General features: G+C 35.6%; 1 protein-coding gene across 7 annotated transcripts in view; it reads left to right on the top strand.

The window, feature by feature from the left end:
- The window catches only part of MAP4K5 (mitogen-activated protein kinase kinase kinase kinase 5), a 108,115-nt gene that overhangs the window by 68,913 nt on the left and 24,731 nt on the right, over positions 1-14,471 (top strand). For all 7 annotated transcript variants that reach the window (XM_073997356.1, XM_065548786.2, XM_065548787.2 and 4 more), the window contains 5 exons: positions 2,357-2,435; positions 10,106-10,164; positions 11,449-11,516; positions 12,828-12,870; positions 13,748-13,901. In XM_073997356.1, coding sequence (XP_073853457.1) covers positions 2,357-2,435; positions 10,106-10,164; positions 11,449-11,516; positions 12,828-12,870; positions 13,748-13,901 — 403 coding nt within the window. The remainder of the gene's footprint in view (positions 1-2,356; positions 2,436-10,105; positions 10,165-11,448; positions 11,517-12,827; positions 12,871-13,747; positions 13,902-14,471) is intronic.

Here is a 14,471-nt window from a genome sequence, read left to right as displayed (position 1 = left end):
ATCGAGACCATCCTGGCTAACCCAGTGAAACCCCGTCTCTACTAAAAAGTACAAAAAACCAGCCGGGCGAGGTGGCGGGCGCCTGTAGTCCCAGCTACTTGGGAGGCTGAGGCAGGAGAATGGCGTAAACCCGGGAGGCGGAGCTTGTAGTGAGCTGAGATCTGGCCACTGCACTCCAGCCTGGGCGACAGAGCGAGACTCCGTCTCAAAAAAAAAAAAAAAAAAAAAAAGAGTAAATGTGATCACCCAAGGGAAGCATATAGAATGAGAAGAAAGCCTAGCACAGAACCTGAGATTTCTCCCAGAATTTAAGGATCAAGTAGGCAAAGGGCAATAGCAGAGGAGATTGATAAGGAACATTGAAAGAAGAAAGGAGAGTTTCAATGAGAACATAGAAATTAAGTTAAACTAGTTTTTGGCTTTAGGTGGTTAGTGTTTGATGAGTTTAACAGGGATAATTTTCTAATAGAGGAAGGGGAGCTAGATTGACTGGTTTGAAAGATATGTATTGCAATTCATTTATGAAATTGAGCTGTGAAGGGAGGGATAGGGTAGAGCGGTAGCTGGAAGACAATAAGCTGGAGAAGGATTTTTTTTTCATGCTTTTTCTTTCGTTAAATGCTCATAATACTGTCCAATAGACAGAAGAGTCAAGGGAAGCAAGATGGAAAGGCAGAGTCCATGAGAAGAAAGCAGGGAGACGCAACACTGCTCTTCCATTAGAGAAAGGGATGGTTGGTAATGCAGTGTAGCTGGTGATTTCTATTTTCTCTGTGAAGTAAGTGGTGAGGTGATCTGTATGGGTGAAGGAAAATGGGTAGGTTTGAAGAATGTGAAGAAGGTACGGAATAGTAATTGAGGGGAATGGAGGGTTAAATGACTAGAGTCAGAGCTCAGATTAGATGAATTTTCAGTGTGTTCTACTGTATAATTTTCCTCCAGCATGATTGATACCCCAGATGTGTAAACGCAAAGGTGACCAGTTGAGTTTATCCAGGATTGGCATTTTGCTGTCCCAGTCTACTAAAAGATAGTGGGGCAAAGGGAATTTAGGATTTTTGCAAGAAATCACTTGAAATTATGTGCTACCAGACATAGACCAGATAAGGAGAGATGTTGATGGAGAGTGAGAAAGTAATGGATCAGTGTACTTGATATTCCATTGGGAACGTTGAACAACTGTAATGGGAGTAAGTGAGAGAGTAAACTCAAAACATCGGAGATTTGTAATATAGAGGAAATTCATGCATCAGAGTTGATGACAGGGTCCAAGCTGTGATTTTTAGGAGTTGAGAGTACATTGAAATATATGAGAGTGTCTTTGAAGATGGGGTCAGAAAATAAGTCTAGAACAATGGATCCTCTTGGGGCTTTGAATTTATTTGGTGTGTTGGTGGGTATTGAAGTAAGAGGTGAACAGATGAGCCACTTTCAGAGCCATCAGTGAATGAGAGTGAGTCATCAGAAATTTGGTAAATAGGGGTTGAGCTGAAGGCCTAACTTCAAAAGAGCAGGAGGTTCTGCACAGTGGGTAGAAGTAGCATGCTTCTCACTTGGCTTACTACAATATTCTTACTCAATCTCCCTGTATCCAGTATTTCTCTCCTCCGTAGTCTCATACATACTTAATAGATAACTCTTAAAGCTGACACTGGCAATGCCATTTCCTTGCTGTAAAGTCTCCAAAAAATTCCTTTTGCCAAGAAACTGAGGTGAAAATACCCAGACTGACATTCAGAGCCTTTGATGATCGGGCTCACCCTCACAGTCTGTCTTTCCATCTTTGTCATCTCATCACCTAATCTTCACTGCAACCAAATAATAACCAACCCCCACTCCCTACAAACACTCCGCAATTTCCTGTTACTTCTTATCTCACTTTGTTCATATTCTTTCTGCTATCTAGAATGCTTTTCCCACATTGCCGCATATTCAGTGCGTACTGGTACTTCAGGGACCCAGATGAGATTACAGCTTTCATGAAGAACTATACCCCTTCAGGTCAAAGTCATTTCTCCCTCCACTGGGCTTTACTAGTAGTCCATTTATCCTCTTAATGAAAAGTGCTTGCCATTTCCTTATCTGTGAGTATTTGTGTGTCTTACCTCCCTAGACTATAAGCTCTTTGAGGACAAGATTTGTGTGTGTCTTTGAATCTCTTCAGTATTTTATACAGTATAAACATGGAACAAGTGAAAAACCTTCCAAAGTATTTTAGCATACATTGTATTTGTTTTATGTTTATCCTATAATTTACTAGTAGATATTCATATTTATCAATAAATGATGAGAGTTTGACCTTTTAACTTTATCATTGAAATTTGTTAAAGTATATATATTATGCTTATATTCACAGCCCCATGCAATCATTCGTCATACCATTAGATCTACAAACAGGAATGCCAGAGCTGAACGGACAGCTTCAGAAATAAATTGTATGTGTTTGGTTTACATTTTCCATTGGTGGTTTTGGAGGGTTGTGCTGGGTGTTCTTGTATGTTTTGTAGAATAATAAAATTTCAGACTAATTAAGACTACATACTTCAACATATCAGAATACTTCTAAAATAGGGGTTGCTTTTCTGGTTTCAGTGGAATTCCCTTGGTTTATAATTTTTGAATAATTTTTATTTTCCAATTATGGACATAATCATGCCCATTGCTGAAAATCTAAAAGAAAAAAAATAGAAAATTAACATTGCATACAATCACATCACCCAGAGCCAACCCATAGTTAATATTTTGCCACACTTCTTTCATTTTCATGTGTATTTTTACATGGATGAATTTATGCTATGCATAAAATTTCACTTAATAATAAAACTAATTTCCATATATTAGCGTAGACTTTATAACCATTCTGTTTAGCGATTGCATTCTGTTTCATTAATTGATTTATTGTAGTTAGCCAGTTTACTCTCACTGCATGTTTGGGTTGGTTTCAGGTTTTAAAAATCAGATTAGCACTAAGATGAATCTTTTCTAAAGGAAATATTTCAAAAGAGAGATTGGTTTTTAATTTAATAAATTAATCATTGACCGGTGAAAATTTCCTATCAGTATTTGTCACCTTAGCCAAATTAATTTAGAACAACAGATTCTTAAAGAAATTTTAGTTCTTCTCTGGTTTATTGCCTTAAATGAATACTTGTTCTGAGAAATTTAAAGTAGTTTACAGTAAAATAAGGTTTATGACTAACAAAATCAATAAAATTGTAAACCATACTAGAGGAAGATAATTCATTAAATATTTGAACTAATTAGAATTATTGGCAGTGTGCATATTGTTTAAGTCTGAGTTTTCATAAACCCAAACATCTCTAGCTTTATGGGTGCAGCTTTAAAACTCTTAGTCACTGGAGAGTATCCTTCCCTTCTCAGTTGTTTCAATCAGGCCTTTTCATAATTAAGCCAGTAATTCAAGATTTAGTATCTTTGTTAGTGCCTAGATCGATGATATCTTCTTATGCTGTTCTCTCCTTTTATAGTCTGAGATGAAGTCTGTGGGCCTCAAATACTAAAGAGAAAAGTAGCAAAGTTGATATTCCATTGTAACATATTCTTTATTTTATGTAGTTCTGTAGTATTCCATTAATGTAGTCTTTTTTATCTGTCTTTTCTCGTATAGTTTTGGGGTTTTGTGTCATATTTAGAAGGCTTTCTTGATTCCAAAGTTATAAAATAATTTTCGTATTGTTTCTTGTGTTTTTAGTTTCTTTTTTAGTATTTAAAAATCTGATGTAAATTACTTGGTAGAAGGTATGAGTATGGATTGCAACTTGAGTTTCTTTCTAGATGACAACTCAGTTTCATTATTTATTGAAAATGCAGTCTTTCTACTCATGGATTTGACATGCCATCTTTATTATATACTGAATTGCCATACATATTTTAGGGTTGTTTCTGGAAATTCTATTCTGTTGCATAAATGTCTGTTTTTGTGCCAGTAGCATACTTTTGATTATTATGTCTTGATAATATCTGTTAGAACTAATCCTACTCCTACTCTCTGCCCCTCCCCACCACACACACATATGTACCTTGTCACACTTATTTTTCATTATGACATTTGGCTATTGTGCCTTCCCCACATAAACTTAAGAATCAGCTTTTGTGGTTTAAAAAAAAAAACTGTTTTTACAGAGATCTTAATACTTTGGGAGAGTTGACATATTTATGATATTCAGTCTTCTTAACCAAAATAGGCTTTTTCAGAGATAAGATCAAGATTTAGTTCTTTTATATTCCATGATATTAGCCCAAAATACTAATATCCTCATAGAGTGAGCTCCATGTGCTTAAAGCACCAGACAGAAAGTGGTAGAGTAGAAGGTCACTTTATTAATGACTTGTCTTTAAAACTTCTTTGTATTTATCAGGAGTGTTTTACCACTTTGCTTTTGTTTGTTCAATAGATTTTATGCTATTTATTTCTACTTTGTTTTTGTTTCAGTGTTTTAAATTGAAGTGATAACTTATATATAGTAAAATGCTCAAATCTTAAGAATACTCCAGGATAAATTTTTAAATATATACACTCATATAGCTACCACCCAGCTAAAAATACGAATATAGAACATTATCAGAATCTCAGAAGTTTCCCTCATGAGAGCCTTCACAATCAGTATTCTTAAATTCTATACTCGCCTGCCCTCCCCTCTCCCCAGGCGAATTACTATTCTGATCTCTGTCACATAAACTGGCTTTTACCTGATCTTGACCTTCAGGTAAATAGAATCATACAAAAAGCACCCTTTTGTTCCTGGCTTCTTTTACTCAACATTATGTCTGTTAGAGTCATGTGTAGAAATAGTTCAGTTTTCACTATACGGTAATACTCCATTGTATGACCATACCATAATTTATCCATTCTTCTGTTGATGAGCATTTGATTTATTTCTGGTTTTGGGCTATTATGACTACTGTAAGCATTCTTACCATGTATTTTTAGTGGACATAAATTATTATTAGGAATCATACCCAATCGGTCTAAGACCACCAGGGACAAACGTGTAGTCCAACACAGTCAGGTTTACTGACTCCTTGCAATGAGAGAGAACACACACCAGAGGAACCAAACCATTCAACATTTCATCAAACAAGGGAAAAGAAATACATGATTTGGGGAAGAGTGGAGTTCAGGTGAATTTTAAGTGATGACTTAATGCAAAGTAGGGATGTGTATGAAAGGGTCTCTGCTGTTAAAGTAAACCCAGGAGTATGTTTCCTTGGAAACTTTTTGAAGTGTTGTGTTCAAATATGCCTTTATTTGAAGCTCTGCATCTGGATTGGAAATTGAGTCTGTTTCTCTGTGTCAGTGATTTAGTCCAGGCAAGAATAGGATGATTCATTCTTAATGTGATTTCATATAGCAATGTTTCTGGCAGTCAGTGATTTTAGAGAGAGAGATTTCTCAGAAAGCAGAATAACTCAGAGGGGGTCATTATATGAAACTTTACATGTACAAAATATCCTTGGGAGAAACATTGTTTCTTGTTGACTTTGCATTTGGATTTATGTCTGTCCTTTCAGCCTCATTAATGGCAAGAAAGATTTCTTACTTTCTCAGTCTGATTCAGATATGAGTGTATTAGCTAAATTACCTAATTTTTTTTTTTTTTTTGGTTTGTCATCTGAAGAGTGTATTAGTGGTTGAGCCCAGTTACCTAGGAAACCAACTGATTACAAGGAATTGGCACCAAGGGAAGATAGGAGTTATTCACAAAGGGTATAAGCCTAACAGTTAGTTTAGTTGTATAATTTTAGCTGACTCACGAGCAAATTTCAGCCAGGTGTTAGACTCATACTCCAGGCTGACTAAGGCTGCAAAGGGCAATAGTAAGAATAGGGACTCTACAGGTATCATAATAAAGAAGTAACAAGTATCTGTCAACAGTCCAAAACCTCCAGCTAGCAAAAAGCCAGGGGAAATGTGACTAAGAAAATAAAGTACTGTTGTTGCAGGTTAAAGTAACCAGCAGCTCCAGTTATCTTTCCATGGGTCTTGGGCAGACTTTCCACTTCATGTAGTTATCAGTTTTGGTACAACTGACTTGGGTGGCGGCTCTCTTCTTTTTGTAGTCATCTGCTTCAGAAGGATTCCATGTCACCTCTTTTTGAGGTGCCCTGCTGGGACAGTCTTCCAGCAATTTAAGATTGGCATATGTCTCTATATTAGAGAGACATGAATACAGGGATCAACACCCTATTTTACCATTGCATTAGTTATTAACAATACTTGGCAAAATTCTATGTATTGAGTTTAGAGGGCAGTTTTCCAGAAGACAGTCTCTGAATTTTAATGTAAATGTTGTTTCAGAGGAAATGCTTCCTGGACCTGTTTGAATGGAAAACTGTGTGTACTCTGAGTTCCAGTTAATAACTGGAAATGTAATAAACGTAGTAACTTGAGTTAATGGCAGTATTCCCAGATGTATAGGATGCCCAGATTTTTTGGTTCATAGAGTTAATGAACTCCAAGGGGAACTGCTGTCACTTGACATTCAGGCAAAGGAGAAAAACAACAACAACAAAAAACCCTTTAGGCTAAGGAAGTCTCAGGATTTCTGAAAGTTTAACCAACTTCAGTTTGAGATTTCTGTTTGTCCTGTTTATCTTACCTGAAGGCTAAGAGTGATAAAGGCAATAGAGATTTTGAGTAAGATGTACAGATGCTCCCTGATTTACGGTGGGGTTACATCCTAATAAACCCATTTAAGTTGAAAATATCATAAGGCAAAAAAAAAAACATTTAACACACCTAACCTACCAAACACCATAACTTAGCCCAGCCAGCTTAAACATGCTCAGAATATTTAATGTTAGGGTAGCTGACTGGGAGCTGCGGCTTGCTGTCGCTGTCTAGCATCTCTCAAGAGAGTATCATACCATATATCGCTAGTCTGGGAAAAGATCAAAATTCAAAGTACAGTTTCTACTGAATGCATATCACTTTTGTACCACCAGAAAGTCAGAAAAATTGTAAGTCAAGCCTTTGTCAGTTAGGAAGCATCTATATTGTCTTACAAATCTGTTTAGTAACAGTTCTAGGGAGGTAAGTGTTTCTGTCTCCAGAGAAGTAATCACAGATTTCCCAAGTAGGAAGCACAAACTCAAGACACTTTTATTTTTAACCATTGGTATAGTTGAGGCTTTTTGACAAGCTATATTCATCCTAAAAATAGACATATAACTACCAAATAAAAACCTGTATTGACAGAATAACTATTTTTGGGAAAAAAAAAAAAACAAAAAAAAAAACCTGAACTGTAGCATATCTGTATGTTCTTCTACGTGAGTATTTTTTAAAGCTGCGAACTACAACCCAATTCATGACATCAACTCAGTTTTTTAAAAAAAAGATATGAGGTACTGCAATATGAAATTTTTGTGGGTTTTGGTTTTTTTAAGCAATTTGTGTTGTGTCTAACTACATTTTTTTCTTTATGTTCTGTCTTGGGCTCATTGAGCCTCTTAGATTTGTAGGTTAATATTTTTTATCAAATTTGGAAAATGCTTGGCCACTATTTATTCAAAATTTCTGCCCCAGTCTGTCTCCTCTGCTTCTGGGACTCCAGTTATGTATGTAAGAACACTGAATGTTGTCCACAGGTCATGGAGGCTTTGTACTCCCACTCCACTCTTCTCCCTGTATCCACATATAAGGTTTTTTTTTTTCCTTCACTGTACTTCAGTTTTGTTTTTCTTGCCCTGACTTGAAACTCATTGATCTTTTTTATAGTTATTGAGTCTACTGGTAAGCCCATTCAGTGAATTTTATTTCAGGCAAGCGTTTTTTGGATCTAGACTTTCAGTAATATATGTAATATACCTGTATATACACATACATCCATATATATATAATTTCTGTTTTTCTACTGAGCTGTTCCATCTGCTCACTTACTGTGTTTATCTTTTCTCTTAAATCCTGGAACGTATTTATAATTGCTGTTTTGAAATTCTTGTCTGCTGATTTTAACATCTGTGTCACCTCTGGGTCTGTTTTTAGTAATTTGTTTTTAACTGGTTATGGGTTCCTATTTCCTGGCTTCTTCAGTTGTTTTTGTTATTGTATATTGGACAATGTAATACAATGTTGAGAGTCTGGATTTTATCCTCTTTCTTTAAAGAGTTAATTACCTGGTATGTCTACTTAATCCTTTCAAGGCTTGTGTCAGGTTTTAGAGTATTCAGCAAGGTCTTTCCTCTGGTAGAAAGCCAAATTTTTCCTGGTACAGTGGGATCTCCAGAAACTCACAGCTCTCTGTTAGCCGTTTTCTGAGATACCTTGCATACTCTGGCTTTGCTCTTGGTATTCAGCCAAAGACTTAAGAAAACCTCTTTGCATATTTTTGGAGTTCCTCCTTTATAGAGCTTTCTTATTTTTGGGACTGTGCCCTCTACCTTAGCAGCGCCAAATTAAAATCCTTGTCCCTTCACCTGTTGAGACTGTTACTTTCTCTTTGGGCTCCATTTTCTTGTATCCTCGTTTGGAAAGTGCCCCCAGGCAGAAAGTCAGGGTAAATATGGCTCTTATCACCATGTATTTTCCTTCTTTTAAGAATCACAGCCTTATGGTGTCTGTGGTGCATTGCCTTCAAACAGTTGCTTTAGTTTGTACACACACAAACATTTAGACATATATATGTATTACATGTAGATAGTTGTTTATACAGAAGGGTAAGTCCAATTTCTGTTATTTAAAAATGGCCAGGCGTAGTGGCTCACACCTGTAATCCCGGCACCTTGGGAGATTTAGGCCGGCAGATCAACTGGGGTCAGGAACTCCTGAGGTCAGGAAACCTCATGAGATGGTAAAACCCCATCTCTACTGAAAATACAAAAACTAGCAAGCATGGTGGCACACACCTGTAGTCCCAGCTACTCGGGAGGCTGAGGCAAGAGAATAGCTTGAACTCGGGAGGCGGAGGTTGTAGTGAGCTGAGATTGCACCACTGCACTCCAGCCTGGGCGATAAGAGTGTGAGACTCCATCTTAAAAAAAAAAAAAAAAAAGTAATATATTATTTTCACATTTGTGCTTTTTATAATGCAGCTCTAGACCTGCTTGCCAGTGTTTCTGGTTGTCACAAAAATAAACCTTAGTTCATCTCTGTTTCAAAAGACTAAAGAGGTTCTTTATGAATTATAATAGTAGTTCTTGAATTCAGATGTTTTTAATTATGTTAAATAAGTCATTAATGACCAAGGACTTTTTATTTTTTAAAGTAGATACTATATTTTATGGAATGTCTTCCAAACTTTTATTGAAAAATTTATGACATACTGTTTTTGTTTAATGTGATGAGTTATGTCAGTACTTTGTATTTGCTTTTTATAAATCTTGTTTTTAGAAATAAGGACAACTGGATCCTATTTGAAAGTGCTTTTTAAAAGTATTTTGTTTGCTAAGATTGTATTTAGGAATTTTGCATCTCTATGAATCAAGTATGAGTGTTTAAAAAAATTTGGAGGGCTTTTAGTCACATTAGATTTTAGAATTTTTTAATTTTAAATACTTTATGAGGAAGTGATAAACCCTCCTTTTCTCTGTTTTAGAATATTTTATACAAAAGTTACTCTTTGAATATTTTGAATAATTCTGAAGTCAGTATGACTAGGTCAAATAAAATACATATTTAGCAAAATATATCAGATTCCTTGTGACATTTAATTTCATAGAAGTCATTTGTTCTTTTTAGGTAATTTATAGGTAGTTTTTCTTAGTTCATCTCTATCATGAAGCTATAGCTTAAACTGTCTCAAAACAGAGTCTACAGCGTAGAGAAAATCTTTAAAGTTTTTACTTAGTCATTTACTTTTGATGAATCTTTGAAAATCTCTTTTATACAAAAAGAACTGTTTGTTTAATTTCCTTATTCCAACCAAGAATTAAGTAGAGATGTTAGGAAGATCCCAGTTTGTTACTTACTTTTGGTAAGCATAACAAAGGGATACTCTTGTAGTCAAGAAACAAGATTTTTTTTGTCTTCTCTTCTTTCCCCTCTTCTTTCTCCCTCCCCCACACCATATACAAAGTTGCCATTACATTTCTGAGATCAACCCTGAGATGCTGAGTTTGGACATACCTGTTATATATTTTGCAGTTGACAAATTACAATTTGAACCTCCTCTGAGAAAAGAAACAGAAGCACGAGATGAAATGGTAAGAATTAATTTTTAAAGCATTATTTTCACATTAAGATTTGAGAAAAATTTTTTTGAGTTAGTAGTACTTTAGAAAACAAAGTAATATACTCTTTTAAGCATTAATTTTGATTTTTCCCATATTAAAGTTTTTAAAAGTTTATAGTTGTATTTTTACTAGAGTACAATGTAATACACTCTTTCAATCATTCATTTTAACCTCGTTAGTTTTTTGAAGGTTTTACTTGATGTCATTAAATACACAGAATTTGATTCTCAGCTTTAAGCTCTCAGGACCTTTTTTTTTTTTTTTTTTTAATGATTCTGTTTAGTTTATAGTAAATTCTACATTCTGTATTGCCTTACTGTTTTTTAAATGTATTTTATTTGTTAATATAGTTTCTTTTTTAACCATTGCTCCTATTTTGAATTTACTGTTTAGTTACCTCTTTCCTTATCTAAAATGAAAAAAGTGGTCGGGCGCAGTGGCTAACGCCTGTAATCTCAACACTATGGGAGGCTGAGGCAGGTGGATCGCCCGAGGTCAGGAGTTCCAGACCAGCCTGGCCAACATGGCAAAACCCCATCTCTACTAAAAATTCAAAAATTAGCCAGACATGGTGGCATGTGCCTGTAATCCCAGCTACTTAGGAGGCTGAGGCAGGGAGAACTGCTTGAACCCAGGAGGCGGAGGTTGCAGTTAGCCAAGATCAGGGCACTGCGCTCCAGCCTGGGCGACAGAGCAAAACTCTGTCTCAAAAATAAATAAATAAATAAATAAATAAATAAGGGAAAAAGTAATGAAGCAAGATATTATTAGAGTTAGCCTAACCTATAGCCTATTGAGTTCATCCTTAACGTTTGGAAGTAGTGCTCTTCTTACTATAAATGTTGCTGTATGATAAAACCCCAATTTCCATGCTAGTAGGAAAAAGTAGTAGCACCAATAAATTGATGACAGTTTAGTAATACGATATTTAGTTTTCCATGCTAATAGAGTGATGATGTAGATAATTCAGTTGTTTATTGTTTGCTTTGGAATATACTCACATATTGATAGAGAAGGTTTGTCACATTTGAAGCTATATTTAGTATGTTTATGGAATTTCTTAAGTTCAGGTCAACTGATAATGAGTCATTGACCTAAATATGTCAAATGACAAAGCAAATCCAGCTAGAGATTAAAAAATTGATTGAATGCCAAGATGGTTAATAATCATGATACTGGAATGTTTTCTTGAATCAAATAAAATCAAATACCTGTTACAAAGTAACATTTTAAACTATATTTTTATCTTTACAGGGATTGTCATCAGACCCAAATTTCATGTTACAGTGGAATCCTTTTGTTGATGGTGCAAATACTGGCAAGTAAGTTGTTTTCTAATTTAATAACTATATTTTATTTGATTACATAAGAACAGTATGGGGCGTGTGATTTATTCTAATAAGTTTTAATTTACATTCTTGAAAAAGTTTTGCCTTTAATGAAGGTAAAGCTTTTGACTTTTACCAAAAAGCATCTCATATATTGATCATTAAGGTTTTTTATTTGTTTTTGTTTTTAGTCAGAATATATTATGTAATGATGATATACTGAAAGGTGAGTCACATAATGTCATGGGAAAAAATACTGTAACAGAGTTAAAAAGCCCCAGTTTCATCTCTCCAGTATAGTTACCTCAACAATTAAGTGAGGGGGCTGGCCTTCATGAGTTGTTCCTAACCTCTCTGTGCACTGCAGTTACCTACAGAGCTCTTTCGAAATGCAGATTCCTAGGTTCCCATATTAGGCCTATACGTTTGGGGTTAACAAACTATGGCAGCCCACAAACTAAGAATAGTAATTACATTTTTAATGGTTGAAGAGAAATCAAAAGAATAATAATATTTTATTACACATGGAAATTACATGAAATTCAAACTTCAGTGTCCATAAATAAGTTTGTTAGAATATAACTATGCTCATTAGTTTATGTATCGTACATGGCTGCTTTCACACTGTAACAGCAGAATTCCATAGTTAAAACCACTCTATGCCTCGCAAAACCTGCAATATTTACTCTCTGACCCTTCATAGAAAAAGTTTGCCAACCTCTGGAATAGATACAGTCTTTGGGACTGGATCTAAGAATCCTGAAAGCCACATGATTGATTTCAATGACTGTGGATAACTGTGTGGGACCAGTGGACTAGATAAGTGCTTCTCAAACTTCTTGACCTGGAGAACTTATTAAAAGGAAGATTCTGCCTTAGTAGGTCTGAAGGGTACATTTAGAAAAGTTCCCATATAATGCCAGTTCTGCTGGTTTGACGACCTACTTTGAGTAGCAAAAGGTTTGATGGTATACCCACTTGAATCTATGGGTCCCAACTCTAAAATTCTGAATCAATTTTTTAACCAAGAAGTTAATTTAGTTTTTATTACCTATGAAATATAGCAAAGCATAACCATAAAGTAAAATAAGACTTTGTGTCCACTTTTTTAAATCTTTATAGACATACTAAAACAATTTGACAATACGAGTGAGGTCTTAGGCCTTCCTAAAGATTTTATACTCTGCATTGTGATCTGTCTTTTATATCCTCTGTATAGGAACTGATTTTAATACATATTTAATAGTATCTGTGTTTTCGGTTATGGTCATTTATCATCTAAATTGCATTTCTTCTTTGTATTAGATCAACCTCAAAACGTGCAGTACCACCTCCCCTACCTCCTAAGGTGAGCTACTTAATGATTTTGAACACTAAATCCTTATTTAAATAATAAATTTTTAAAATAATTTTGAGTTTTTTAGAATTTTCTTAAATGTATTTTAGATGAATACAGTTTTCTTCAAAAGGAGTGTATGATGGTGTAAAATATATAGTAAAGAAGATTTCATGAGGAATACAGTATTTGTAATAGCTATTTTAAAAAGGCAGTCAGGCGTGGTGGCTTACCCATATAATCCCAGCATTTTGGGAGGCTGAGACAAGTGGATCACTTCAGATCAGGAGTTCGAGACCAGCCTGGCCAACATGGTGAAACCCTGTCTCTACTAAAAATACAGAAATTAGCTGGGCATGGTGGCGCGTGCCTGTAATCCCAGCTACTCAGGAAGCTGAGGCATGAGAATCCCTTGAACCCAGGAGGCGGAGGTTACAGTGAGCTGAGATTGCGCCAGTGCACTCCAGCCTGGGCGACAGAACGAGACTCCATCTCAGTAAAAAAAGAAAGAAAGAAAAAGACAAAAATAGGTTATTGCTTATTGAAGAAAATACTTGACTACATGGAGGGGAAACAAGAGTTCATTTATCATTCTTATGACTACAATTTGACGTGTTAGTGGAGTCATTTTTCTTGATTGTTTCTAGTTGTTTTGTGGATTTTTATATAATAAGTTATAAAAATTTTATGAGTTTTGAGTTAGGGCTGATTAAAAATCACATGGCAAGTCGATAATTGTGTTGGGGCAGTAACTCACCTCTTACTTTGCTCACTTAGCCCAGTGAATTGAACTGTATAGAAGAAAGAAAAACGGTGCATTTCCCTTTCCCTAAAAACTCTGATGTGTAGTGATAACTATTAAAGTACTTTTTTGTCTTTGTACCACTAGCCAAGGATAAGCAGTTACCCTGAAGACAACTTCCCGGATGAAGAAAAAACATCAACCATAAAACATTGTCCTGATTCAGAGAACAGAGCTCCCCAAATTCTGAGAAGACAGAGTAGCCCAAGTTGTGGGCCTGTGGCAGAGACTTCCTCTATTGGTATGGCTAGCAGTATCAGCAGCCATGGAGTACATATGGCTAGATATTGTTATCTGGGTGAATAAATCAAAGTGAAAACTGAAATGAGAGTCATTTGTTCCTATTTCAAAAAATAACTTTTTTGTTTAGTCAATCCTATTACAGCTTAAAGCTTTGTAAAGGCTCTTTAATTCCGCATGGATGGGCTATAAATAGATTCAGTTCACTTCAATCCTAATTGGAATCCTTACTAAATGTTTATTATAGGATGTAGCAGGGTGAATGCATGTTTCTGCCCTCCAGAACTTCAGGGTCTATAGCAGAAGGTATACCCACAGAAACATAACATTAGGAAAGACAGCTTATTTAAGTGTCTTCTGAAATAATTACCTGGATGTAACAGAAGACTAGAGATTTCTGAGGGAGATAAAGATGGGGAATAAAGAAAGTAAGCTCTTGCAGGAATTTTTTTTTTTTTCTATAGAGACGGGGTTTCGCCATGTTGCCCAGGCTGATCTCGAACCCCTGAGCTCAAGTGATCCGCCTGCCCCGGCCTCCCAAAGTGCTGGGATTACAGGCATGAGTGACCGC

This window comes from Macaca fascicularis, chromosome 7, assembly GCF_037993035.2.
Source record: "Macaca fascicularis isolate 582-1 chromosome 7, T2T-MFA8v1.1".
Taxonomy (NCBI): Eukaryota; Metazoa; Chordata; class Mammalia; order Primates; family Cercopithecidae; genus Macaca; species Macaca fascicularis.
Note: the sequence above shows the minus strand (reverse complement) of the source record. Positions and strands in the feature narration are given on the sequence as shown.